The sequence below is a fragment of the Papaver somniferum genome, unplaced genomic scaffold, assembly GCF_003573695.1.
Source record: "Papaver somniferum cultivar HN1 unplaced genomic scaffold, ASM357369v1 unplaced-scaffold_81, whole genome shotgun sequence".
NCBI lineage: Eukaryota > Viridiplantae > Streptophyta > Magnoliopsida > Ranunculales > Papaveraceae > Papaver > Papaver somniferum.
This window is the reverse complement of record NW_020651082.1, coordinates 7,492,787-7,519,015: the sequence shown is the minus strand read 5'-3', so window position 1 is coordinate 7,519,015 and position 26,229 is coordinate 7,492,787. Positions and strand designations below refer to the sequence as shown.

The 26,229-nt window shown below is 34.9% G+C and overlaps 2 protein-coding genes across 3 annotated transcripts; both read left to right on the top strand.

Annotated features, from left to right (window-relative positions):
- The first annotated feature begins 1,762 nt into the window (after window positions 1–1,762).
- On the top strand, window positions 1,763–4,239 carry LOC113345406 (proton pump-interactor 1-like). 2 transcript variants are annotated; one of them, XM_026589181.1, is made up of 7 exons: window positions 1,763–1,844; window positions 1,935–2,213; window positions 2,315–2,524; window positions 2,635–2,850; window positions 2,955–3,149; window positions 3,401–3,514; window positions 3,671–4,239. In XM_026589181.1, the coding sequence occupies exons 2-7, from the start codon at window positions 1,947–1,949 to the stop codon at window positions 3,911–3,913; spliced, it is 1,245 nt and encodes a 414-aa protein (XP_026444966.1). In that variant the 5' UTR covers window positions 1,763–1,844; window positions 1,935–1,946; the 3' UTR covers window positions 3,914–4,239. The 2 variants fall into 2 exon arrangements, with proteins under 2 accessions (XP_026444966.1, XP_026444965.1); XM_026589180.1 differs by lacking the exon at window positions 1,763–1,844 and having other exon boundaries at window positions 1,889–2,213.
- A 6,478-nt stretch (window positions 4,240–10,717) lies between these two features.
- On the top strand, window positions 10,718–15,383 carry LOC113345412. The gene is made up of 2 exons (XM_026589186.1): window positions 10,718–12,562; window positions 12,972–15,383. The coding sequence occupies exons 1-2, from the start codon at window positions 11,843–11,845 to the stop codon at window positions 13,191–13,193; spliced, it is 942 nt and encodes a 313-aa protein (XP_026444971.1). The 5' UTR covers window positions 10,718–11,842; the 3' UTR covers window positions 13,194–15,383.
- The last annotated feature ends 10,846 nt before the right edge of the window (window positions 15,384–26,229 follow it).

Below are 26,229 nucleotides of genomic sequence, written 5' to 3'. Positions count from 1 at the left end.
AGAATGTTTTCACCATGAAGAGCTAAAACCCAATACTGGGATGACGGAGGAAGCCATTCTCTACGTGTGTGGTAAATTACTTAATTCCTTTATAACTTTTGCACTATTTTAAATTGATTCATGATTTTTCTTAATTGATTATGATTTTGTTTGATGGCATATGCTTGGTCTTAGTATTTTTGACACGTCATGCTTGTGATTTACAGTCAATCTTTTATAAAATCTACCGTGGCAAAGAATAAAGAGTCAATATTTATTATGTTATGAGTTATAATTGTCTGGAATTGATTGTTGAACCACATGAATATGAGAATCAGTGGAATCTTGAGTCTCAGTACCTCTCGATATTTGTGACAACCTTGTGAATATATTTTCTTTTCTTTATATTTAAGTCTAGAATCGAGCACACACAAGTCCGAGCAAACGACAACCTTTTTACCACTTCTACAATTACATCAAACAGAAGACCACCTTTTCAGAAAATGTCATTTCGCTAAATCGGTCTGGTTTAGTTGTGATTTGAACACAGTCAACTCACACATTAACATAGACTCAATGGTTAAGTGGGTTGAAATTTGGATTTCAGATCCTAAATTTTCGAAATGCCGTGATCAAATTGCTACAATCATCTGGTTTATTTGGAAATATAGATGTGAGGTGATTTTTAGGAAAACCAACCAAGACCCACATGCTTTGATTCCACAGATCAAGAAATTTTACAAGCTCAACCTTACAAGGAGAAATTAAAGAAAGACATTCAAAAAAAAAAGAAAATTTCTAAACAATTGGAACAACTTCAACGCGGATAGATAAGTTTTATAGATGCTCCTTTTAATAAGGAAAACTTATCCATGGGTTATGTTTTCATTCTATATTCGATGGAACAAGAAGCCTTTATGCATCTCTCTGCAGGTTCAGATTGGGGACCTCAGCTTCTTTTAAAGATTTTAAAATGGTTAGAAGAGAATATTCTCTCCAGCATCTGTATTGCTACAGATTGTAAAGTTCTATCAGATTACATTAACAAAAAGGAAACAATAGTTGCTTGGGTAGCAGGGAATACTATCGAAGAAACTAACACCATCCTTGACAAATTACCACAAACTAAGGTAAATTATATTAACAGGGAACACAATGCAGCAATGGACTCGGTAGCTAAAGAAGCAAGAATAAAAAAACTACAATATATATATATATGTCGACACATTTGCAACAACAAGTGCAAAAAGAAAATATCAAAAAACTCCTTATTTCAGTTCAAGTGAGTTTGATTAACCGGGAAAAAAGTTAGATCAACTAGAGTATTTGCTACTAAACCTATTTTCCCTTTGCAAAATACAGCAGCTTATAGCACCTTCGGATGCTAAAAGCAAAAGTACAATTTCTTCTTCAGAAACAAAATATATTTGTTTTATAAGAAGTTGAGTTTTGTCTTCTAAAATTCGTTTTGAAATAATATAGTCAAACTTAGTTTTTTTTTTCTTTTTCCTTTCTGACTTATAAAATTCCAAACATGCACATTGCCTCTCCTGATTAGTTACCTCGTCCAGCATGGGACCCACACGTTTCCTCCAAACAAACTACCAACTGCTAAACCGACTTTTGACAATTCCTTTAAAAAACATTTTCTGTCGAGGCCTTCTTCCCTTTCTTGCGGTCCAAATCATGGAAATCCCTCTTCAATTCTCTTTCTAAAATCCAAGAAGGAAGAATACTGCAGATGGTTGTCTTACTTAATAATCATTTTTTTTTTTAATTTGCTGAAAAATTCTTCTACATGTTTTGCCTAATTCCCTTGCCCTTTCTTGATTAATTTATCCTTCCTTTTCTTTCTTTTTTCCGGTGTAAGATTTTTTCATAATCACAGTCTCAAACTATATATTTTTCATTGTTGTAAAACGATGAATTTAATCATTTCTTGTTTATTGCATCAGGCTACAAGAGCTATGGAAGCTGTCAACTTTAGCTCAATGGCGATAAAGGACCGGGATGGAGGACATGACAGTACTATAAAGTGTGATCAGAATCCGGCACATGATGATGAACCAGTTGATAAACTTCTTAAGGTCAATTCTACTCGTTCTTTTTATTTCGCGAAATATCGGATATATCAAAACCATGAACTAGAAACAAAAATTCATCATGCGGAAGAGGAGATGAAAAACATCGACCAAACCTGCAAACTGATTCGCGATACAATATTACAAAAGAAGGTACGTACACCAGCTAGCGAGTAACTATGTAATCATTTTGTTAGTTTCATTCTGTGGCAACACAAATACCTAATTGTTGAGATTTTTTAATGAAACCGCAGCTTAAGAATGGGTATAGAACACCATTGGAGTCGCTGTTGTGGTCCTATGGAGCGCGGGAGGATGACAGATACAAGAAAGTGATAAATGAGAAAAAGACCAAAATAGACTACAGACGTCGGGATCGCAATGGGGAACTTCGGGCTATATTTGATACAAGTCGGAAGAAGGGTGATGATACATGCTCATCAGAGAAAGAGCTTAATAATCGTGTAAGCCTAACCAGAAAATACTAGATAAAATGCTTTATATTATGCGGTATCGTCCCCTTGAAAACGTACAATATTGTAGCTAATAGGGTAGAGGATTCTTTTCAAAACAGGTCTGTGGCTTGCATTTTCGGACACGATGTGGAAAAACCACATTCGTTGAGGAGAAACATCTCCTTAGAGATATTCAACAGCTTGAGGAGACTAGACCGGGAATTGTTGTCAATGATGCCTTGAAACAAAAACGTTTTAATGAGTCAATGGATCGGGTTGGGCAACCGATTAATCCTGCACGTTTTAGTTGTCGTTATTCCCGTAAACTTAAAAATGTAAGTTAATTTCATGTGAATGCTGTTCATAGATTGATTTTTTTTTTCTTCCTTTTCTGTGGAAATCAACAATACTAATTTAATGACTTATTTCTAATTTGTAGCTTAAAGATATAGATTTAGATAAATTGAAAAGGGAAAAACAAGTCTTTAGTGCTAGAGTTAAGAATGCCGAGGAAGCATGGAAAGCTATGAGTAACGATCTTCCTTCCTTGGAACTTAAATTGGCAGGGACAATTAAAAAACGGACAGCCAAGGAGAAATTGTTGGTGAAACTGAAAAAACGGTGGAACGAAGAGGTATAAATGGTTTATAACATGAACCATTTTAATCATGTAGCTTTTTAAATGCTAATATAGCGTGATGATACTAGTGTCATGAGTTTTTTTTTTTTTTTTTTTTTGAAGCGTATCTTTTGTCAGCACCCAATTATCTATTTAACTTTATATGTTAGTTTAATTAAGGTAATTACAATCCTCAGTATCTGGTGACGTTATCGATGGCATTTGACTATTTTTTCCTGACTGCTATTATTGTTGATGTTCTATAGAAGCTCAATTACAACCAACAATACTACAACAACTACAAATCACTTATATTGAGCGCCAGAAAGCTTGCTGGAAAGAAAAATATCACCGCATTGGAAGAACTATCATATAAAGAGGTACAAGTTTTGGCATTCACCATATCTACTGTGATATTGTTAGACTCTGTATTCACTTATGAAAAACTTAATAACTAATCCAAATTATGTGCTCGATTCTTTTTAAATCCTATTAATCATATTTTATCACTAACCAAGTTACCATGCATTAGTTAGGTTGAGAACTTCATGAGCCTATGGAACAGTGAAAAGGATTTCAGGGATGATTACTTGAAAAGAAGTCTATCAAGCATCCCTCAACATACGTCAAATGAGTTGGATGGACCGATAAGGAACCATCGGGATATACAACCTATTTCAGGCCAACTAATAACCACCATCTTATATCGTAGAAAAGAGGATAAAATACTAAAGGGCTTGGTTGATCCTGACCTATTAATGACATGTTACAGATATTGATTGATTTGGGAAAGCTGAAAAAAACAAAGAAATTGTGAAAGCTGAAAAAGAAATTAGAAAGCAAGATAACGCAACAGTCAAAGTATATATATATATATACAAATGAAGTGTAAGAAGTGTACATTCTTCTGTTTCCTGGTTTGTTATTGTAAGGGTTGTCCCCTATCCTATGCTTGTCTGTGCTTAGTGTATAAGTGTGTATAACAGTCTCTGCTAAGTCCTGTAAGTTTGGTACACGTGTCAGGTGTTATATAGTGAAACCTAACAAAATCCCCGAATTGTAACCTTGGAGAAATTCCCAAACCGGGAGGTTTTAGAAAAATGGGAAAAATATCGTTTGGTCCTTTTTCAGGTGGTCCCATGTCTGTTTAGTTCTTTAAGAAAACGCCTTTATTGTTTAGTCCATAATAATTTTAAAATATAAAACAGACAAAATTACCCTTCCGTGTTAATTTTTACTTATTTTTTTGTAGCAGTTCATTCGTCAAAATGAACTCCTGTTAATTTCTACTTATTTTTTCAGAAAACATATAAATCAGAGTTCATTCCAGAAATGAACTCCATAAAAAACCTAAAAAACAAGAGTTCATTCCAGAAATGAACTCCGTATAAAAACCTAAAAAAACCAGTGTTCATTCCAGAAATGAACTCCATATAAAAACCTAAAAAAGACAGAGTTCACTCCAGAAATGAACTCCATATAAAAACCTAAAAAAATCAGAGTTCATTCCAGAAATGAACTCCATATAAAAACTTAAAAAAAACAGAGTTCATTCCAGAAATGAACTCCATATAAAAACCTAAAGAAAAAACAAAGTTCATTCCAGAAATGAACTCCATATAAAAACCTAAAAAAAAACAGAGTTCATTTCTGGAATGAACTGCAGTAGCATCATCTTCATCATCTTCAACAGCAGCAACAAACATCATCGTCTTTAACAGTAGCAGAACTTCATCTTTAACACGAGCAACAAAATCAAGATCAAGATCTTCAACATCAAAATCAAAAAAATACATCTAAATAACATAAAAATCTTCATCGTATTCATCGTCTACATCATCATCAACAAAAGCAGCAGCAGCAGAGAAGAAAGAAACACAAAATCATCGCCGCCTTCATCATCTCCATCTTCTTTAATAGCAGCAGCAACAACAACAAATGGCGAAGAAACACAAAAATCTCCATCGTCTTCATTATCTTCATCATCTTCTTCAACATCAATGGTAGCTACACAGAAGAAAAAACCAAAAAATTATTATCCTTCTTCATCGTTTTCATGGGCATCAACAGAAAAAATGGAGAGAGAAACTAGATCCTAAAACAGAAGGAGAGAGAAAATAAATCTGAAATAAGATATTTTCTATTGATTTTTTATATATATATGGTTCCAAAAAGGTATTTCTGTCATCACCTAGTGACAATTACATCATCCATGACGTCACCCTAAGACCAAATCATAATTTCTAGGACCAAACTATAATAAATTTTATCAAAAAGGACCAAACAGACAGTTGACTTAGTCAATTAGACTAGACTCATCATAATATATTATTTCTAGGACTAATAGGTATTTCCTACTGGAAAAATACCCCAAAACATTATTTTTTGGGGAGAAAAGAAATTATGTTTTCAGACATTTTCAGAAAACATGTGTTCACTCCACACGCGACGATAACACATAATTTTTTGAGATTTGCTAAAGAAACCGCAGCTTATGGAGGGCTATAAAACACGATTGGAGTCGCTGTTGTGGAACTATGCAGCCCGGGAGCATGACAGATACAAGAAAGTGATAAACGAGAAAAAGTATAAAATAGACTACAGACGTCAGACTTGCATAGTGGAACTTCGGGCTATATTTGATACAAGTCGGAAGAAGGGTGATAATACAGGCTCATCGGAGAAAGAGCTTAATAATCGTGTAAGCTTAATAAAATAAATACTAGATGCTTCAACAAAAAAAGAAAGATAACTGGATAAAATGCTTTATATGCGGTATCGTCCCCTGGAACGTATAATATTGTTGCTAATAGGTAGAGAATTCTTTTTAAAACAGGTTTGTAGCTTGCATTTTCGGGCGCGACGAGGAAAACCCACATTCCTTGAGGAGAAACATCTCCTTAGAGATATTAAAAAGCTTGAGGAGACCAGACAGGAAATTGTAGCCAATGATGCCTTGAAACAGAAACATTTCGATGAGTCAATGGAGTGGGTTGACCCCCCGATTGAACCTGATCATTATAGTTGTTGTTCTTCCCGTAAACGGAAAAATGTAAGTTAATTTCTTGTAATTTTGTTCATGAATCTGATTCTTTTTTTTTTTTAAATTATTTGTCGAAACCAACAATACCAAATGACTTATTTCTAATTTGTAGCTTAAAGATATGGATTTGGATAAACTGAAAAGGGAAAAAAAAGTTTTTAGGGCTAGAGTTAAGAATGCCAAGGAAGCATGGAAAACTATGTACTACCAGATTCCTCCCTTGGAATTTAAATTGGCAGAGACAATTAAAAAACAAACAGTAAAGGAGAAATTGTTGGTGCTACTGAAAAACCAGCGAAACGAAGAGGTATACAAGTTTATATATCCTGTACGATCTTTTATTTAATTATTTTGTATTAAGACCAGTAATTTGATTTCGAATTCGACAGCACAAATTTTTTTACCCATTTTTTTTTAATTATTTAACGTTTACAGTATTGTGTACTTAAAGTCCTCAATATCATTAGTATGTGGTAACTGTATCGATCCCTTTTGATTATTTTTCCCCAACGTGACTGTTTCTATTGTTGATGTCTATAGAAACTCAGCTACAACCAGCAATACTATATAACAAGTACAAATTGCTTCTACGAGACGCCCGAAATCTTGCTGCAAAGAAAAATATAGCCGTACTGGAAAATTTATCACATAAAAAGGTATAAATTGTGGTACTCGCCGTATTTGTTATGATATTGTCAGAATGAGTACTCATTTACAGAAAAATTAATAATTAACTCAATTTATGATATCTAGTCTTCTGAAATCCTATTAATCGTATTTTATTACTACTCACGAGTTAGGTTGAAAACTTCATGAACCTATGGTGCAACAGAAAGGACTTCAGGGATGATTACTTGAAAAGATGTCCATCAAGCATCACCTCAACGGGCGTCAAATGAGTAGGGTGGACCGATAAGAAACCATCACAATAAGTATCCAATTTCGAACCAACCGATAAGAAACCATCACAATAAGCATCCAATTTCAAGAATAACACTTATTCTCATGGATCTAGAAGTGGTGGTGGTTCTATAAGAAATCACATAAGTTTGGAAATAGTTCTTCTGATTGTGGTGGTTTGATATATTGTTCACAGGTTAAATGTCATATTTACAGATGAAATGGGAAATTCTGCTAGTAGGTGTTACCACATATATACTCCTGATAAAAAATTCTATCAGTTCGGTGCAAAAATCTTTTGCAGGAATTGAGTTGAATTAAGCTTCTACTAAGTGTAATGCTTCTGTGCCTACTGTTGTATAATGGATTCTAGACTCTGGTGATACAAACCACATGACTAGTGATCGTTATCTCCTAGAAAATACTAAAGATTATAATGGTATTGTCAATCTCATGATAGGGGTAAGAGTTTATCTGTTTCCCATACCGGTGATTCTGCTATTTAAAATAATGATAGCTAATGTAGACTCAATAAGGATTTGTATGTGGCGCCACAAGTGCTTAAAACAAACTGTTATTGCTAAAATTTACTAGAGATAGCATATTCCTTTTTGAACTGCATGATTGAGGATTCTTAATACTTAAGGATGTTGCACAAAACATATTCTTGTTAAAGGTTTTATCTCACATAACTTTTATCCTATCAAGTCACTTTATGCATTTCCTCATGCCACACACACTCATCGTACTTGTTTTCATACAAAAATTGATGCTTCATCTTCAGTCTGGCAAAACATGCTTGGCCATCATATTGTTCTTGTTGTTCACAAACTTAAGTTTGTTGATTCAATAGAGCTCACATCAAGAGTTGTTGATTATGAATATGAGTATTGTTTAGGAAAAAGAAAAAAGTTGTTTTTCTCTTTGTCAAGTATATTTAGTATTGCTCCTCTAAAGCTTATTCACTATGATGTATGGGCCCTGCTCTTGAGTTTTTTTCTTTGGTTTTGGATACTATATTATTTTTATGGAATAATCCCACACTGGATTTACCTATGAAATCAAAAACTAATTGTCTTATATCTTTTCGAAATTTTAGAAAAATTAAATGGAGATTAGTTTGCCTTCAAAATAATTGTTTATTTTCAATGTAATAATGCTTATGAACTATGTAAGGTTCTTTCAAATTGTTTCTTGATCGGTGTAGCATTTCTTTGAGATTCTATTATCCCCATACTCACCTCAGAATGGTCTTGGTGAAAGAAAACATAGACACATTACTGGGGTGGGATATATACTCTTCGTTTCAAGATCATATGCCTAGATCTTTTTGTTTAGATGCTTTTTAAACTGCTACCTTTTTAATTAATATGTTACCCCCAAAAAAATTTCTCTTTCAAGGGGTCAAGTTACGATCTTCTTGGAAAGCGCCGACTCGCTGATACACCACTTGAAGAAACACATGATTTTAAATTTCGCTACCATAAATGGTTTAATAATACGGGTCATTGAATCCAATAGATGATTTCCATCAATTTACTGTGAGGATACACTATTTCTCTTACCAGAGTAGTCGGGTACCATCCACCTTTACACCTAATGGTCTTATGGGTCAGTGGCCATTACAGATGGTCCATATCAATGTCAGGGTAGTAGGATACCAAACATCGTTACATCTAATGATCTTCCGGATAGCCATTGCATACGTAGGTAGGGTCCCCAGTGGGCCTGGCGGATGGCCAATACCAATAAGTTAACGGATCATAACAATCTATATAAATGTGTGTTTCATGTGACATAATGTAGAAAATAAATACTCCTTAGAGTCCACACAAAGTCTAAAATGAAGTCCTTACATATTAATCTGAAAATTTCGTAAAATAGAGAATCAGTAGCATGGAGTTGTTTGTCTAAATCCATTAAAATCCCAAAATCATTGAAATACAAATATTTAACTAACACCTCTCTCGTGTCATCATCCCAGAATAATTCTCAAGTTTACTTACTTAAGGATCCAAAGTGCACATTCTCTAAGATAATAAATGTAAGAATTGGTACTACGAATGAAATGATATCAAAATCATAATTAATCAAGTTCAAAACGAAATCACAGAATATCCCCTTACCTTTGATTGTAAACAAACTCCATAACTTGACATCAACAACTCCCTTGCTGTTTTTCTATCCATAGTTTCACTAATCTTCAAACAATCTTAGTTTGAGAAAGATGGAACCAAAATTCGTTTGAATAAAATATGAGAACAAGGAAAAGACAAATCTCATCCTCTGATTTTTCCAACAATCTTTCTAAGGTTCTTCCATTATAAAAATCTTATCTAACAAGTGAAAAGAAAAGAGAAAAATATGTTTCCCGTAATCGTTGAGTATGAGAAGACTAAAGTTTCCCTAGCACTTCTCTACCTGATATGTGTTTTTCATCCATGTAAACTATTTGGGCACCCAAGGGTTTGAACTAAGGAACATTTCTATATCTTGGTACAACATTTTATTTTCCGAGGAACCCAAAAAGTGTTAAATACACTTGAATGTTAGAGATTTAGGCACTCTAAGTGAGTAAATTGACTAATGGTTTCGGTTAAACCCGAGAGAAAAAGATTTGTAATATTACAAAACTTCTTCGCTTTCAATTGAGATTTTATTTCATAAGCCTCCAGATCATCATATTTTCCTTATTTGAGTTCATATATCTCGGTTGAACCCACCAAGCGTTGGTATGTCAGGTTTGGTTGTCATATTTTAGTGAATCAAAACTCATCTAAGAGTCGCTTGATTATGTACTAGAGACAACTTCGTATAGGTTAGACTAGAAAGTCTAGGATTATGAGACATACAAGTATTACTCGAAGACCTGAAAAAATGTGAAGAAGTAATTAGCTAAAACGACGACATCATCCTTCCTCTTGAGGTTAGTAATATTGACTTGAACTGTTTCATTCCTAACATATCTTTCAAGTCGTGCTATATTGAAAACATAACTGCGAAGGTGTGAATGATTATACTCTAGTAGTGAGACATGATCACATGATCATAGCGTTAAGGAATTAAGATACGAAGTATAACACTTATCTTTTGAACTTCATACATATGACATCGACATAATCGTATGAATGTTATTGTGATTATGTGTATGGGTAAAGGTGAAGATTTCATCATAGGAAACAATGTTTACATTTTTTTTAAGGAAGTACATTCATGAACTTGTTTATGAATCGAAAGGGAAACCGCTAGGTTTATTGGTATTGTTATTCGTTGCATATCTTTGGATTACCAATATGTGTGAGTTAGTAGAACCGATCATAATTCGTTATGTATCTTGGTATAACTAATCACAGTGCCTGACTTATGATTTGGTATGACTGGTTTTTATTAATTAGTGTAACCGATCCTAAGTAAATGTCATGTACCTAGTTTGGGAGGTGGGTGTCCCTTATCTTGTTTTGTATCAATGTTTAGTACTAGTCTGAGTTAGTAGTATTTAACCTAATTGTGGGTGTTGATATCAGTTGTAATTGATGATTTAGATGTAACCATCTGGGTGCGTAATGGTCGTTAGATTAGATAGATTAGCCTAGCTATATATGGTGGCTTTTGTATCTGCTGGAGATAATGAATCTCTAACCCTTAGGTTGTGTTCTCCTGAACCAGATTTCTTCTTCCCTTTCTATGATTTCGTCTAATTCCTCCCATTTTCGTCTCAATTCTTTCCTTCTCTTCTTTGATATTTCTATGATTCTTATCTAATTTCTGGATCTTGATAACAAATTGTACTAAGAACGATACATTTGGCATCGAAGGCGTTTCTATCCATGGCAGAGTTGGTTGTAAGGTGCGAATTAATGGTTTTGCAGTTGAAGTATATGAGGTTTTCCTTGGATATGCCCTCACCAAATCGAGAATTTAACCTTCGGGCAACAGATATGATGATTACCATTACAGAGATGAGTTTGAAATCAATGATGTTACTCGCCGAATCATAAAATCAACAGTCATCTAGACAACAGTTAGTTAAAGAAGTTGGGGTTATGGAGGAAATGAAGAGTGAGGAAGGGAATTCTAAAAATTCAACTTGAGCTTCCAACCTAATTTGTGATTCTAATTCTCAAACTCCAATTCCAGATGATGTTAGATCTCAAATGTTCAAATCAATTTCCAGGGGTATTGAAGATGAATCTCTCGATTTCGAAGTGGTTCCCTCGTTTTTATTTGAGGAAAAAGAAGATTCAATAAATTCAGAACGACAAGAAGAAAAATCCCTCGCTATTCGGAGTAATTCGATTGATGTTCTTCATTTTCAAAGCGAAGGCGTTGAGAGTAAAATAGTAAGGGACTTCATCAATTGAAGGACAATATTGCCTATGCTTGAAGGAGTTTTTCATTCTAGACAACAAAGTAAACGGTATGAGTTATTTTTATCTTCATCTGGATGATGTTCGATCGTTATTTGACAGAGGTAAAAAAGCTATTGTCTTATCGATTTCTTATGAGAATTTGGTAAATATATGGATTCCTAGCTTGGGGTACCAGTCAGATTTGTGGTGTATGCATTTGATTGTTAGTTTTATGTTTGTGATGCTGCCAGTTATGATGAGGGAATGTTGCTTGTTAAAATGATTGATAGAATTAGACCTGTGTTAATCTTGTTGGGTAGAGTAATTGAAATAGATAAGGTGCTTGAACCTCAGGGTATAATTCTTTGGACTGTACTATGGAGTTTGAATAAAGGTGGTGCTTGTTTTATATTAAGATGCCAGTAACTTACTTGCCTGTTCAAGTGATACAGTGTTTTAATTCAACTAGCAATTTGGTGTTGTTCCACGGCTATTTTCACATGTTCATCCTTGCAGTTATTGGAGATAGTTTTAGGCTTCTAAGAATGAAGTTTTTCTTGCAATATTCATTGCCTACATCTGTGAATTATGGAAGTGTTGCTACTCAAGTTAAAGGTATGCAGTTATTTCGATATCCAACTGTTATTCATTCTATGTATTGTACTGTACTTAAATCTTATGTCTTCTATCAACTATGGGGTCTACCATACCAAACCATGGGAGGCTATATCAAGTTTCAATTCTATGTCAGAGTGGTGGGAACTCAAAGATGGTTCACTGTGAATTCTACTATACATGTGCTGCTAGTGGTGACTTTATGGAGTTGTGAATTGGTTCCGACAGTTTTGAGGAGTGTGGGAATTATTTTAACCCAACTGTGGTACTTGTGGTTCTCACCAGCAAAGCATTCTAGCTGGACAGCGTATCTTCTGATGGGAGTAAGATTGCTTGTTTGGACTGATGCTCATGCCTTGATGAACTTTCTTAAGTACATGGTTTATGAGAGATTTTCGATCCGTGCAAGAGTTGCACATTATGTTGTGAAGCACTGTGACACAAGAAATCAGATTTTCAAAGATGATTATTTCCATATGCTTCTTAGGCAATTTCTTCCCTACACAATCGACTTCACCAAGGTATACTTCTGCATACGTGTAATTTTGATTTCATCAATATGTGCTAGTTTACCAGCTGCTAAATATTGTCGACTTATATTTGATCGTGGTAAGGAAGTTAAATATGTTAAGAGGCGTTCTCCTTATGATACAAATCCTTCCAAATTATATATTACTTCTTACTTGTTTTTTAGTAATGTGATGATTTTCATGGATGCTTGTGATGGAAAATATGCTCATGATCTCTTTTTGAAAGTTGGGTATCATCTACTCATTTGTTTGGAATCTCGAATGTGTTTGAGTTTTTTTATAAATGGAGAAGGGTGTGACTGATAGGTGTTATAAACACCATGATATTTTTATTGTTTATGCTTTCTTTGCTAATTTTCTTGAAAATTATGTGTCTTATGTTTGATTTTGAGTTTTGTAGGTGTTATGGAGTCGTTTGAAGCGAAAGAAAAAGAAAACGTCCATTTGGAGCGTAAAAGGCAATGAGTATTATGGCCATTCACATGTCAGTGTTATCTGGAGCCAGTCACAGGTTAAGGGGATACTACTTGGTGGCATGTATCCATTAGTGGGTGCAAATAGCCATCCCAGTTCACTACACAACCCAGAATTCTCTTCTCATTACAACTCACCTGAAATTTAGAGATTGGTGAGGAAAAATGGCTGCGGCTTGTCACAAAATTTGAGAGATAAAGAGGAGGCGCTGATAATGGAGAAGTTGAGAGAGCCAGGTCAAGAAATTAGAAAATAAGATGAATATGAAGATAAGAATGGGGATCTGATGTTGTTCGATGATGGAGATTCGAAAGTAAAGAGGTTTGCTGTTAATTGCAAATCCAGAGAGGAATACAATGAAGAGGTATGTGAAATTGAAGTTAGGTGTGAAGCTGATGTTTCTGGAAGAAGGATTTGAAGTCGAGAATGAATTGAAATGGTGTTGAATCTCTGATGGAGCTCATAAATTAGGAAGGAAATTAGGGTTTCGTTGAGAGAACGGTGGCCTGAGATTAATTGGGTTTGCAGAGATCTATGTGTAGGATTCGAATCAATTAATGAAACGAGTGGTGAATCAGGTGATGGGTTTGTTAGTGGTGATTGAGAGCATGAAATGGAAGAGATGATGAACTGCTGCAGTTTAGAACTAATGGGTGTTGCAGCTGTTGAATTGTTGTAACTGGATGGACCTGTGATGTTATGGTTAGGCCAAAGTGGAGAAGAAAACTGGTGGATTTCTGGCTGCAGTTAAGTTCAGAGTTGCAGGTGAAAGTAATGGCAGATACGCTGTTGAGATTGAGAAAAGTGCTTGAATTGATATTGTGCTGCTAAAGAGTTGTGTAGGTTTGCAAGTCTGATGCAGTGGTGGAGTAACTGTGGTGATCAAGTCTGATGTGAGGTTATAGTGGGTGCTGGTGGAATTATGCACTTACAGGCAAGGCTGAATGGAACAGTTGGTATTGTGCTGAGATGCTTGTTGTGGATTGAACTGAAATGAATGGAATCAGATACAAGTGGATGTTCTTGCTCAGAAGGAGATTGTGGTGTTGTTGTTAGTTATTGCAAGTAGCTGCTGCAGGAAAATGGCTTTGGTGGTTAAAGAGAGACATTGAATTGGTGGCATGGGTTTGAACTGACATAGCTAAGCAAGAATCAGGAGATGGCTAGTTGTTGCTATGAACAAGGTCTAGAATGGAATTGAGCTACATATTAGTGCAAACGGTGGTGCCGATGAAATGGGAATAACGGTTAAGTTGCAGCTGAAATGAACTGATGATGGAATGGAATTGGATGGGGAGATATCAGTTGAGCAGGGTCTGTAATTGGTGCAAGGGAATGATTTGAGATGGAGGCATTGAAGAAGCTGAGTTGCAGTTGTTGCAGATTGAGACCATGGTTGCTGCCAAGGAACTGAATTGCAGCTGCATTGCAAGTAGATGAGCAGATGGAGTTATTTATGGCTCTGGTGTTGCTGTAACGGAAATGGAGATCGTGTTGATGCTTGTAGCTATGGTGTTGGTTCGACTGGTTGCAGAAGTGGTGGTATTTGTAGCCGAGGACATTGCAGGTGAGATTGTGGAGCTGTTGAAGTGTATTAGTGAATAGAACTGGTGGTGATGAGCTTAGATGCATGTTAGGAATTGCAGGGAAGTGACAGTGCCTGAACAAGACTGCAGAAGTAGTGCGATAAGTGAGCGAAAATGGCGAGCCGGTGGTACTAGTACCGGTTGCCGGATCTCAGAATGGAAAGTGGGAATTGCAAAGTTTCACTGAATCATGAAGGGGGTTCGGGTCGGATGCAAGAGTCGACGGTGGGATATATGAGCTACGAGTCACGCTTTTGGGCACGTTTTCGCAAGAACAAGGAATTGGCTTAAGTGGTTCTTTTGTGAATGTGTGGACTGCAAAGATACTGGAAGTGTAGAATTGCCTGGTGATAGGTTTTGATCATTCAGGTGACCATAGACAGTTTTTCGATGCCGGATTCCGATGACAGTGACCGAATTCCGGTGATGCGTCAGCAATTCGGCGACCCAGTTTTGGACCCAGAATTTCCAGAAGAGATGTTTTAACACATGGGCTTGGTGGACCAATTGGAGACGGGTTTTGAGAAGACTTGACCTAATTTTGGAAACAATATCCTTTTGGAATTGGAGAAGCATATAAATAGAAAAGTCTTTCTCTAAATCTAGAGATATCTCCATGAGGGATATCTTTGCTTCTACTTTGTTCTAGAGTTTAGAAACATGAAACTTTTTCTCTTTTTTCTTGTTATGAACTCCTTGAGCATGAGTACTTAATTTTATTATTGGTTATGGAATAGTTGGATTTCACATAACATGGTTCTTTGTTTCAATAAATTAGTTTTGTCTCATATTTATCGTTCATGATTCTCTGATAATATAGTTGTATGATTGACATATTACAACATGATTGATTGTTTGTTTTGTCAAGTTGCAAATTAGTAGAACTTGTAATCACATCTATTGCTAGTTTAGGGTTAATCATCGAGCGATAATCCTTGAACACAAGTAACATAAATATGGTTATAGCTTGTAGTGATACATCTTTGTAATCATATGTGAACCATGACCTTTGTTAAATCGATTGCGCAATGTATTTCGGTTGCATTGATTAGCCTTATTTCATGAATCTTAATGCTCCATGGGAATTGAACTTGATTAGCGCAAGGCGTTAGGTTATTCTTTTGGCATAATTCATATTCGCATCTTTTAATGTGTTTGCTGATGACAAGAGGAAATTAGCGGGATATCCTTTCGACAAGGTATTCTAGGGATTTTGATAAAGTAGAGATTAAATATCAATTCTAATTATTATGACAAGAACATGTTTGTGAATGAAAACGAAATCCTTAACCAATTCTTTCACATCTTTGAATTTATTTGTTTACTTTTCTTTATTTGCTTTTATATTTGTTTTAGATACATAAACCAGAAATCCCCCATTGTTTTATATAGGAAACCGAAACATCTTGACAACCCAAGACATCTCTGTGGGAACGATCCTTTCTTGCCCTTGCTATATCATATATTTTGAGTAGTGAGAAAGTAATTTATTTTTGACGCATATGACATCGATCAGTGACCTGGTTAATGAAATTCCGTAGCAAGATTATATTATTTGGTCTAGTTTGATACTACAGATGGCCAAGAAGGATGAGTTTGGCAGTGCACCAGGATTGTATGTTCAGTTGCTTGTCAAAATTACTAGTGTTGCTCGGATGATAAAAGATGGGAAGGGATTCATGAAGATGGAAATACCCTTGAAAAGCAGTGGTATGCTTTTAGCATGGAAGCTAATAATTCTAAAAGAGTCAAACATTTTGATTTTTCTCATCTGAGTTTGATTTCACCGTGTTTTAGTTCGGATTGTGGAGTATAGAAAGTGGTAGCAGTTATGTATTCACTGAGTTCCGACTTGGAGCACCTGGCTCGATTAGCTGTGGTGATATTAGATTGTTCAGTTCAGGTTTTTATATGGTGGGTAACGAAATCCGGAAGAGGTCAAGGTTCAGGTACATACAACGGCGTGGTTACGGAATGTGCATACTTCAAACTCTGATTATTACCTCTACCTATAACATGACAGTGATGGGAAGACAAATCGACAGAGATGTTGAAGTTGGAACTTGTTCTACTATACACAACATCTTAGTTCTTATTGGAACCAAGTGGACAAGGTCTCTTTTAAGGGGAGTGGGAATTGAAGCTATATGTTTATGGAGGGTGGAAAGAGTTGGTTGGATTATGGGTTTTACCTCAGCTGTTTACCTTTACAGCAACTGTTATGATGACACTAAGCAATGGACAGCAATTCTCAGGGTAAATCAAAGTTGGAACTGGTGTACTACAATTACAGGTTTTAGTCGAGGTTTTCTTTTCTTAACTCCATCTCTTAGCAATAAAACTTTACTATCAAGGTCTTCAAACAGCTTTGCCAAATTCCTGAAGTATCTTAGTTCAAATGTGTTTGCTAGAGAGAGATTCCTTTTAAGTATAAGATGGAATTTATGGTACCAACCTCAAAGGGGCTACTGTTGGGTAGAGTTTATATTGGTGATGTGGGTGCAAGTTCCTCTCACAAGTAGTGCAACTCATTTATTTGATCAGACTAGAAGTTCGAATGGAACTGCACCAAGCCCATTTCAGGCATAGGGTTCTACAGTCGTGTTTTTCTTGGTACTCACAGATGTGGTGGGGATCTTCACTACAATTATTGTACACCTAAAGGAGATAACCTCTGTTTTTGAAGTGCTTGTTTCTCAGAGCAATGGAATCTTGGCCAATACTGAAGTTCAGGAGATGCTGCTAGGAGTGTATACCAAGATGGTCAGTGGGTTGGGTCTGGCATTTGGATGTTTATGGGACGTACAAGAACAACTAGTGGTCATTACCAGCAAATTGTCTCACAAATCCAATTACAGGGAATCTCATGTACCTAGTTTAGGAGGTGGGAGTCACATCTCAATTCCTATCCTCGAGGACAAGGATATTTTGAAGGAGAGTAGAATGTCATGTACCTAGTTTAGGAGGTGGGTGTCCCTTATCTTGTTTTGTATAAATGTTTAGTACTAGTCTGAGTTAGTAGTATTTAACCTAATTGTGGGTGTTGATATCAGTTGTAATTGATGGTTTAGATGTAACCATATGGGTGCGTAATGGTCGTTAGATTAGATAGATTAGCCTAGCTATATATGGTGGCTTTTGTATCTGCTGGAGACAATCACTGATTGAGTTAATGAATCTCTAACCCTTAGGCTGTGTTCTCCTGAATCAGATTTCTTCTTTCCTTTCTATGATTTCGTCTAACTCCTCCTATTTTCATCTCAATTCTTCCCTGCTCTCTTCTCTGATCTTTCTATGATTCTTATCTAATTTCTGGATATTGATAACAAATTGTACTAAGAACAGTACAGTAATCACGTGAGATGGTATGATCGATATTTGTAATTGGTGTGACCGATCCTAGTAATTGGTGTGACAGGTCACAAAAGAGTTGTGTAATCGATCCTAGTAATTAGTGTAACCGGTCCTAGTAATTTGTGTAACTGATCCTGATAACTAGTTGACCGATCCCAAGTAATCCCATGAGAATATGGTAACTGGTCCTGGTAATTGACGTAACCGATCCTGGTAACTGACGTAACCGGTCTTGGTGACTTGTATGTTAGATCAGAAGTAATACATATTGAGGTATAACCGATCCTTGTGTTTGGTAGAACCGATTGAACCCATGATAGTGATTTGATATTTGATCAATCACATAGTTGTCTTAGAATACAGATGAACCAATTCTAAACTTGGTTGGAAGTGTGGTATAATCGATTCCAAGATTGTAAATATGAAAGAGGATTTGCAAAAGATGTCAACATACTTTGAACACGAACAGTAACTCTTATCTTTTATTGTTCAAATATATTCCTTAATAACTCAAGGAGATCCCGGTCCGAAATAAATTAAGAATCTTGTAATTAAGATTGTTAGTTTTATATGCTTTAATTAAAAACAATTAAATGCATATCTCTAGAGAGTAAAAATTAGTAATGTGCATTTACTAATTGGAGATTTTATATTGAGAGATTTTGGAAAATATTGGAAAAAGCATTTCCAAGAATTATGAAAACCGATTTTGGGAATTTATTACATATCTTGAGAATATTCGCTTTTGGAAATTCCTTGGTATCCAAACATCCTTGGTCTATAAATACCCAAGTTTGCATTTCTAGCAAAATATCCTAAGAGCCAAGAAAACTTCATCTTTCTTGTTATTTCTGGTGGAGCCGTCTATCCAGAGAGGAAAGTACCCTAATTAGGCGAAATCTCTTACGACCGCTCGTTTAAAGACTTCTGTGGGATCAAGAAGCTCTACGAGTACCGTTGATGGGAAACTAGATAATTGCCGTTTATTTTAGTTTTTGATTGATTTTATTCACTAACGGTTGTTAAAGTTTTATTGCACCTAGTTTGTTTATTCTTGATAATCTTCTCTTCTGATATAAGATTCACTCAAACTAGATCGAAGTGTCGACGGGATCTTTAGAACTGTTTGTAGATCTAAAGACATCTTGTGATAATCCATTGTTAACATACTCCATTTTGTGCGTGATTGATCACAAGAGATTCAAGTGGTGTTGTGCAGGTTTAATTGAAGATTAAAGAAGATTTGAATACAAAGAAGATTTCTTATTGGTTTCTCATATCTTTGTGTAGAACAAACCTTGATCGGCTGGGATCCAACTAGAATCGGATTTATTCGATTGATTAGTTGTGTGAGATCGGCATCGCTTATAGTTCCTTGATTGAGTTCTATATTTGATTGATTGCAAATCTAAACTCTGTTACTTCGGTAGTTGTTGGATAGATTGATCTAATCAGGCAAAGGAGTTTATTAGTTTAAGCGGAAGAGCCTTTGCATATGACTTGAGATATCTTCATATGAAAGAATCAAAAGAGTTATTACCAAAGAGATTTGTTATTCCTTTACTGTTCGGAATACGATCCAAAGTAATTAATTGTTCCAGTGCGTGCACTTATTGAATGTCGGAAGCGCAGTGATACTGAAGAAACTAAGTGAACTAGGTTTAGTTTCTTGGTCTCAACTATACAAGTTGGTTTAGATTTTGTATAGCGGCTTAATTCTGATAGTATTCAATTCTGGACTTGGTCCCTGGATTTTTCTGCATTTGTGGTTTCCTCGTTAACAAAATCTTGTTGTTTCTTTTACTTTTCTATTTCTGCAATTATAATTGTTTATTATAATTAAAAGGAAAATACAAAAACGTTAACTCCGTATTACTTGATAGTGATACTATAGAGTTTGGTTAAGTCCGAACCTATTATCAAGTAATCACACTTTGATTGTTGTATTGTCTCGATCTCGTATCCATAGACGATCACACAAAGTGTGAATACCGATTTATCATATTGTCTCGACTTTGTCCATAGACAATCACTTTCGGTAAGAGGACTTATAGGTGGATAATTTAAATATTGTGGTGTATTTGGGTACCCACGTCTTTTCAATTGGTATCAGAGCGGGCAAACACGAAAATATATAACAATCTGTGTTTGGTGCGATCCAACCTATAAGATATGAGTCAAAATAAGAAAAGCAAAGCTAAAATTATGAAGGTCTCATTTAACACACATTGAGATGTTAAGAATAAGGTCTAAAAAAAGGTCAATGGAAATTGGTCTCGTAACTATTTTCGAAAATAAAGAAGAAAGTCTAAGACTGGTGACTTGGTTGAGAATCGGGATCCTGATCAGAAAAGAATGAATCTAAAACTAAAGGAACGAGTTTTGGATCCGACTCCAATCACTGGTGATAAATCTTATGTTTCTAAAAGAGAAAAGAAATTTGATTCACTATCCTGCCCAAGTTCTGAATTTTGTAAAATGTTAGAAAGGTTTTTCAAACATGTTGAAAATTATTCAGATGCAGGAAAAACCATTAATAACCTGGATGATGTCCTAGAACTTATTGTTCAATTAAATGTAAGAATCTGTGAAGGAAAGCGAGAAACACTCACTCTTCAAAATAATCTAGCAGATTATTTGGAACAAAATTTGGCTTTGTGCAACGAAGTATATCAGCAAACTTCAGAGTGTGAATATCTTACTCAATCGCTGGAACATTCACAAATAAGGAATACGATCATTATATAAGAGTTTCTTACAGAGACATGTCGAAAGGTATACCTTGACAAGTGTTTAGAAAAATATTTTTGAAAGGGAATGGATACCTTAAGGGAACATATAGAATATCTTGAACAAAAGACATCTGCAATCTGTTTAATGGCAAATCAAGATCACACGGGTTCGAATTCAAAGAACATACCATCCTGGGCACAAAATGTAACCAAGGATATAGCATCACGCAATATTCCTGATAAAAAGGATGAATCTGAAACCTACACAAAGGCACACGATCGTGAGGAAGGTATTCTTACCCTAACACTTAAAACGTGTTGGAAAGTGCATCCTTACAATTGCCAATCGTATGATGTAAGGAAGCACAAGTATCTGGGCATCTTGTATCCTATTAATATCTCTTATTCAACATAATGAGTATACATAATCTACATGAAGATACTTAAATTGTGCTCATGAGTAGAAAAGTTGTCTTACAACAACTTGTGTAAACAAGATAAGTTTCCTAATATAAAGTATTTTAGATACATGATCTATAAGATTGATTATTTCCAAAGAATCTTTGGGATATAATAACACATAAGATGCGAAAATCATTTCAAGTCTGGTCAGAATTATTTATTTAAGGATGGCACCTATGTTTAGTATGTGTTAAAGAATTTCCTAATATATGTAATCATCCTGTTTGGGAACTTATACTAAAGAATGGCTTCTGATAAAATGTATCCTCAAACCAGATCTCAAGATAAAATTCTGAAAGCGTTGAGTGGAATGGCTTCTGATGAAACTATTAATCTTGATGATTCCTTCAAGAAGTATGGTTGTGAAGACAAAGGAAAAGAAAATGAAGATATGACTCATCTTCTTGTCCAAAACAGTTTGGATGCTAACATTGATATTGTCAATCTACGACAACTCCTCCTCAGTACTATTGAAACACATCACAGAAAGGCAACATTACTAAGAACGGTTATCCGTAACCAAAGAAAGCTGATTAAACTTGGAATCAGTAATAGGGAGTATGCTCAGAATATTAATCGAAAGCTAAATGCTTTAGCCTGTGAACATAATCAAGGTACTGTGTGCATAATCCGAGAAATCAGTCGAGATGTTGTTGATGAAGATCCTGAAAAATTCGAGGAAATTGAAGATGATCTTTGAAACATCTGTTTAAAGATACCTTCAAGAAAAATAGACATCAGTTTTTGATTTATTTTGATTATTGTATAAGGTCTATTTTTGAATAAAAATATCAATTATTATGAATAAAATTATAATTTTATAATTTTTCTTGTGATAGTTTCCGGTTACATAGTCTGTGCTTGAATGTCTATATTATTTCTATGTGTTTATGGGATGTCTGATTTCGGTTTTCATAACCTTAATATTTGAACTCATATGATGAAACCTTATGGTTTGTGTGACTTTTTGATTTAGCAGGATTAAGTTCTAGCCCAAGTTGATAGGCTTTATCAAAGGATGATAAGGTGTTCTGATTGAGACTCATATGTAAAAAGTCACAATGTGTTGAAACAATTTGTTTTTACACGAGTTGTGTTTAGCATAAACATATATGTTTCGGGTTTTCAACTTTTGCTATTGGCACACATTAGTTAAAACCGATTCAACCTTTCTCTGGTAAAGGTTTCTCTTTGTTGTTGTTCTTTTGTTCTTGAGAGAGGATGACAACATATTGTGGGAGAGTTCTAACTTGAAATTGCGCTTAATGATATATCTTTCTGGGAGAAGAGGATGCGTAATCTGAGGTAACGAATTTGTTGGTTAATCGTTTTCCCGTTTAAGAAAAGCCTGCGTATATTGCATATATTTTGCTTTTGCTTAAAAAAATTTCGGTACAATTGATATATATTCCATTATGTGTGTATGGATGTTGTGTGTATGATTCAATTGTTTCCGGTTAAGAAAAACTGTGTCAATTCATTTGACTTATTGTTTGATATCTTCTTTATTGTTTGGTACCAAGTGTTTTTGCTTAACGAAATTTCGGTGCAATTGCGGTGCTATAATGTCTATGTTTGTTTCAATTGCTTCTGGTTAAGAGAAATAATTGTGCAAGTCAATTTATTTGGTTTGTATGTATTGTTTATGGCTTAACGAAATACATGATCATTTGTTTAGTCCAATTCGATTCCGGATAAGAGAAACTAAGTTAATTCTGATCTTAGTTAGACTTACAAATTGAAGGATTCGGTTATTCAAGTCTAATCGAATGCCTTGACAAGAAATACTAGTTAACTAACCTAGTACTTGTCTTTTCTAAACTGAAAGGGCTAAGTTATTATCTGAATAATTAGAACCTTATGAGAAAAATAAAGTTAATTCTGATCTTTATTTTGGTCTTATAGAAATAAGCGATTATATTAACCGGTTTAGCAAGGGAACTAAGTTTCTTATTCAATTTGTTAAACTATTAGGGGAAATTGCTTCGGGAAATTGTTTCCTTGATAACATATTAAAAGCAAATTCCTTGTAGTTTCGGATTTGATATTGGTTATCAAAAGTGGTATGTGAAACCTTCGTGCTTAACTCTTATAGGTTGTACGAGTCTTTTAGATTTGTAAGATCCTTTCGGTTTGACCTTTAACCTTTGTCATTTTGTGACAAAAGGGGGAGAAATATATGGATTAAACAAGTTATTTGTAATCACTAAGGAAATGACAATTGTGCTTAAACGTTATATCTACCGAAATAGTAAATAATTGACTAAGGGGAAGAAACATATCATACTGATGTTTGTAGTTATTTGGACTACAAAAGGGAAATAACAAAGATGTTCGGATTAAAAATCTACCTATCTCACCTTTAGGGGGAGTATTAGCTTTGTTATTCAAATGTCAACATCGACATTTATTAATTGAATATATGCAGGTTATGTGTTGTTGAAACTTGGAATCAAGCGTATGTTTAATGAATGATTGATTGTTAAATTCAATTGAATTCATCAAATGTTAAATCTTATCATTTTTACCTTGGAATTTTTTTTTGGAGTTGTCGTTTGTGTAAATTGAATGATTGATTGTTTGTGTAGTTTGACAGATTTCAGTAAATCTGAGAGAATTGGGATGAATCTAGTAAATGCAGGGAAATTTGGTTACAAGGGTGTTGAATTTTAACTAGCTCAGCAGAGACTGACCAACACTTTCTCTTCCTTTTTTTGTCGTAAAAATCTTTGCAACGGCTAAAGCTTGTTGCAAAATTTAGTACCATAACTAGGATATCTGGTTTAGAACAAGGATATCCTACCCAAAATTTATTAACCTGTGATGAACAAAAATTTCGCAACTGTTGTTGTGAATAAAAAAGTTGGAACGGCTGACTGGTGTTGCAACTGAACCGTTGCGAAATAACTACAACATGATATTTTACAACGCTTCTTTCTATTGCAACCCCGTTTTGCAACGGGAAAACCGTTACTGAAATTGAAATTTTATGTTGCGAGTACAACTGACGAGACACGAATATGTGAAGTCAGAAGCGAAGTTTACCTCCAAAGTGACGAAGTATGAAGAAATGACGAGGAAAAGGGGAACAATGACGAAGGTAACCTATTGTGCAAGTAAATTGTGACGGGTTCAATGGCGTAGTCGGGGACTTAATGAGCTATCATCTACAGTAAAACTTTTTTAATATAATAGTCTCGCTAAAATAATAAAATTATCCAATCCCGATTCGGACCCTTAACGCTAAAATAATAAATTCGATAATATTATAATATTCCCTGTAAGAAAAAGGTAATATTATAATATAATATATTAATAAAATAATAATTCCATTAGAAAAATAAAAATTGATTTTCATACACATTAAATTCTCTTAGGGTTTGTAATGCATTGTATCCATTATAGTATTAATGTTTCTACGATTTCCAACGGTTCATCATCTAGTAAGTTCTATAAATTTACTCAATGGTTGCACATCATAGGTACTTTGTATCAAACCACAATTCTTCAAATTCAAATTCAAAAACATAAAAAATAATTCTTTAAATTAATATATTAAGGTATTGGAGCCCAGCTTGTCGCTAAGTTACCAACCAAAAGTATATAATTTTCTTATATATTATTATTATTATATTCATAAAGTAATAATATGGCAGACACATCCAACTATTATGGCAGACACTTCCAAATTATTCTTTGTATCAAACCACAATTCTTTAAATATGGTGGATTGGGTGTTTATACTATGGCAGACACTTCCAAATATTGTTATTTAGCATCATGTGCCCAGACTCGACACCTGCAGGATACTATTTTACAGCATACAACCTCCTTTGATGCAAGCCAACAGTATCAGCATGCTTTGCAGGTATATATTCAAACTTGTGGTTTATCTCCTTCTCAATTTAACATCAACAATGCTGCCCCCATTTCATGAAATCACTGGCAGCGACATACTTTGATGTGATTAAGAAGGAACTTCCCACCAAGTATTCACTATCTGCGAGGGATATTTCTTTTTGGAAATGTAATAGGACGAATCATGCTATGGATTTTCTCAAAGTTGTTCCCATTTATAAGCTTAATCAAGCAGTCGGACCCCGTTAGTTTCGAGCAGTTCTTAACTATAGACTGGGTATACCAATGTTTGAGGAGGATATCTTGTGTTCATGTTGTAATCGTTCTATGGATAGGTATGGTGACCATGCTTTACATTGCGCTACTGCAGTTGGCATCAAATTTCGACACGACTTTCGTTATGTTGCGACGGATATTTGTTACAAAGCCGGTGTGGCTGCTCGCAAGGAGGTTTCTATGGGTTTCTTGTCCGACACCGCTCATGCCTTAAGGCCGGCGTATTTACTCGTCTACAATTGGGAAAATGGTCTGGATATGTGCTTTGTTGTCACGAGTGTCTTGACGTTCACTAGTGCTAGAACTACTTCCTTCATCCCATGACATGTTATTTATGCGGCTGTTACTCGCAAATGTAATAAATACCTAGATAAATGCCTAACACATGGATATGAGTTTGGTGTTTTGTCTTTTTGAACACTTGGTGAATTGGGAGAAGATACTTGTATATTTTTGAGAAGGTTGAAGAATCGTTTTGCTAGTCAAGATGCTAATTCCAAAATAGGAGGTTCTCTTTTTCATCGAATTGGTATTACTATTCAGAAAGCTGTTGGTGCTCAGTTTATTGCTAGGCTACCAACAAACTCTTTGTAGAATCTGACTTTATTTGCTTTTCTAATATAAGCCTTCTGCGGCGTCCTTTTTTTTATATATAAAATAATAAATTATTATATTATCGATTAAGCAATATCTCTTTAAAATAATAGGATTAGGGTGGTCCCAAGTCTATTATTTTATAGATGTTTATTGTACTATCTTCTGGCATGTATAAAAATAAGGAGACAAAGAAAACAGAGGGTTGAGTTTTTTTAGGGTTTTTAGTATACTCTGGGGAGATAGTTTTACTGAGTCCCTATTGTGTGATGTTCATCGTTTTTATATTTCATATCCCAGTATCAATATATTAAAATTAAAA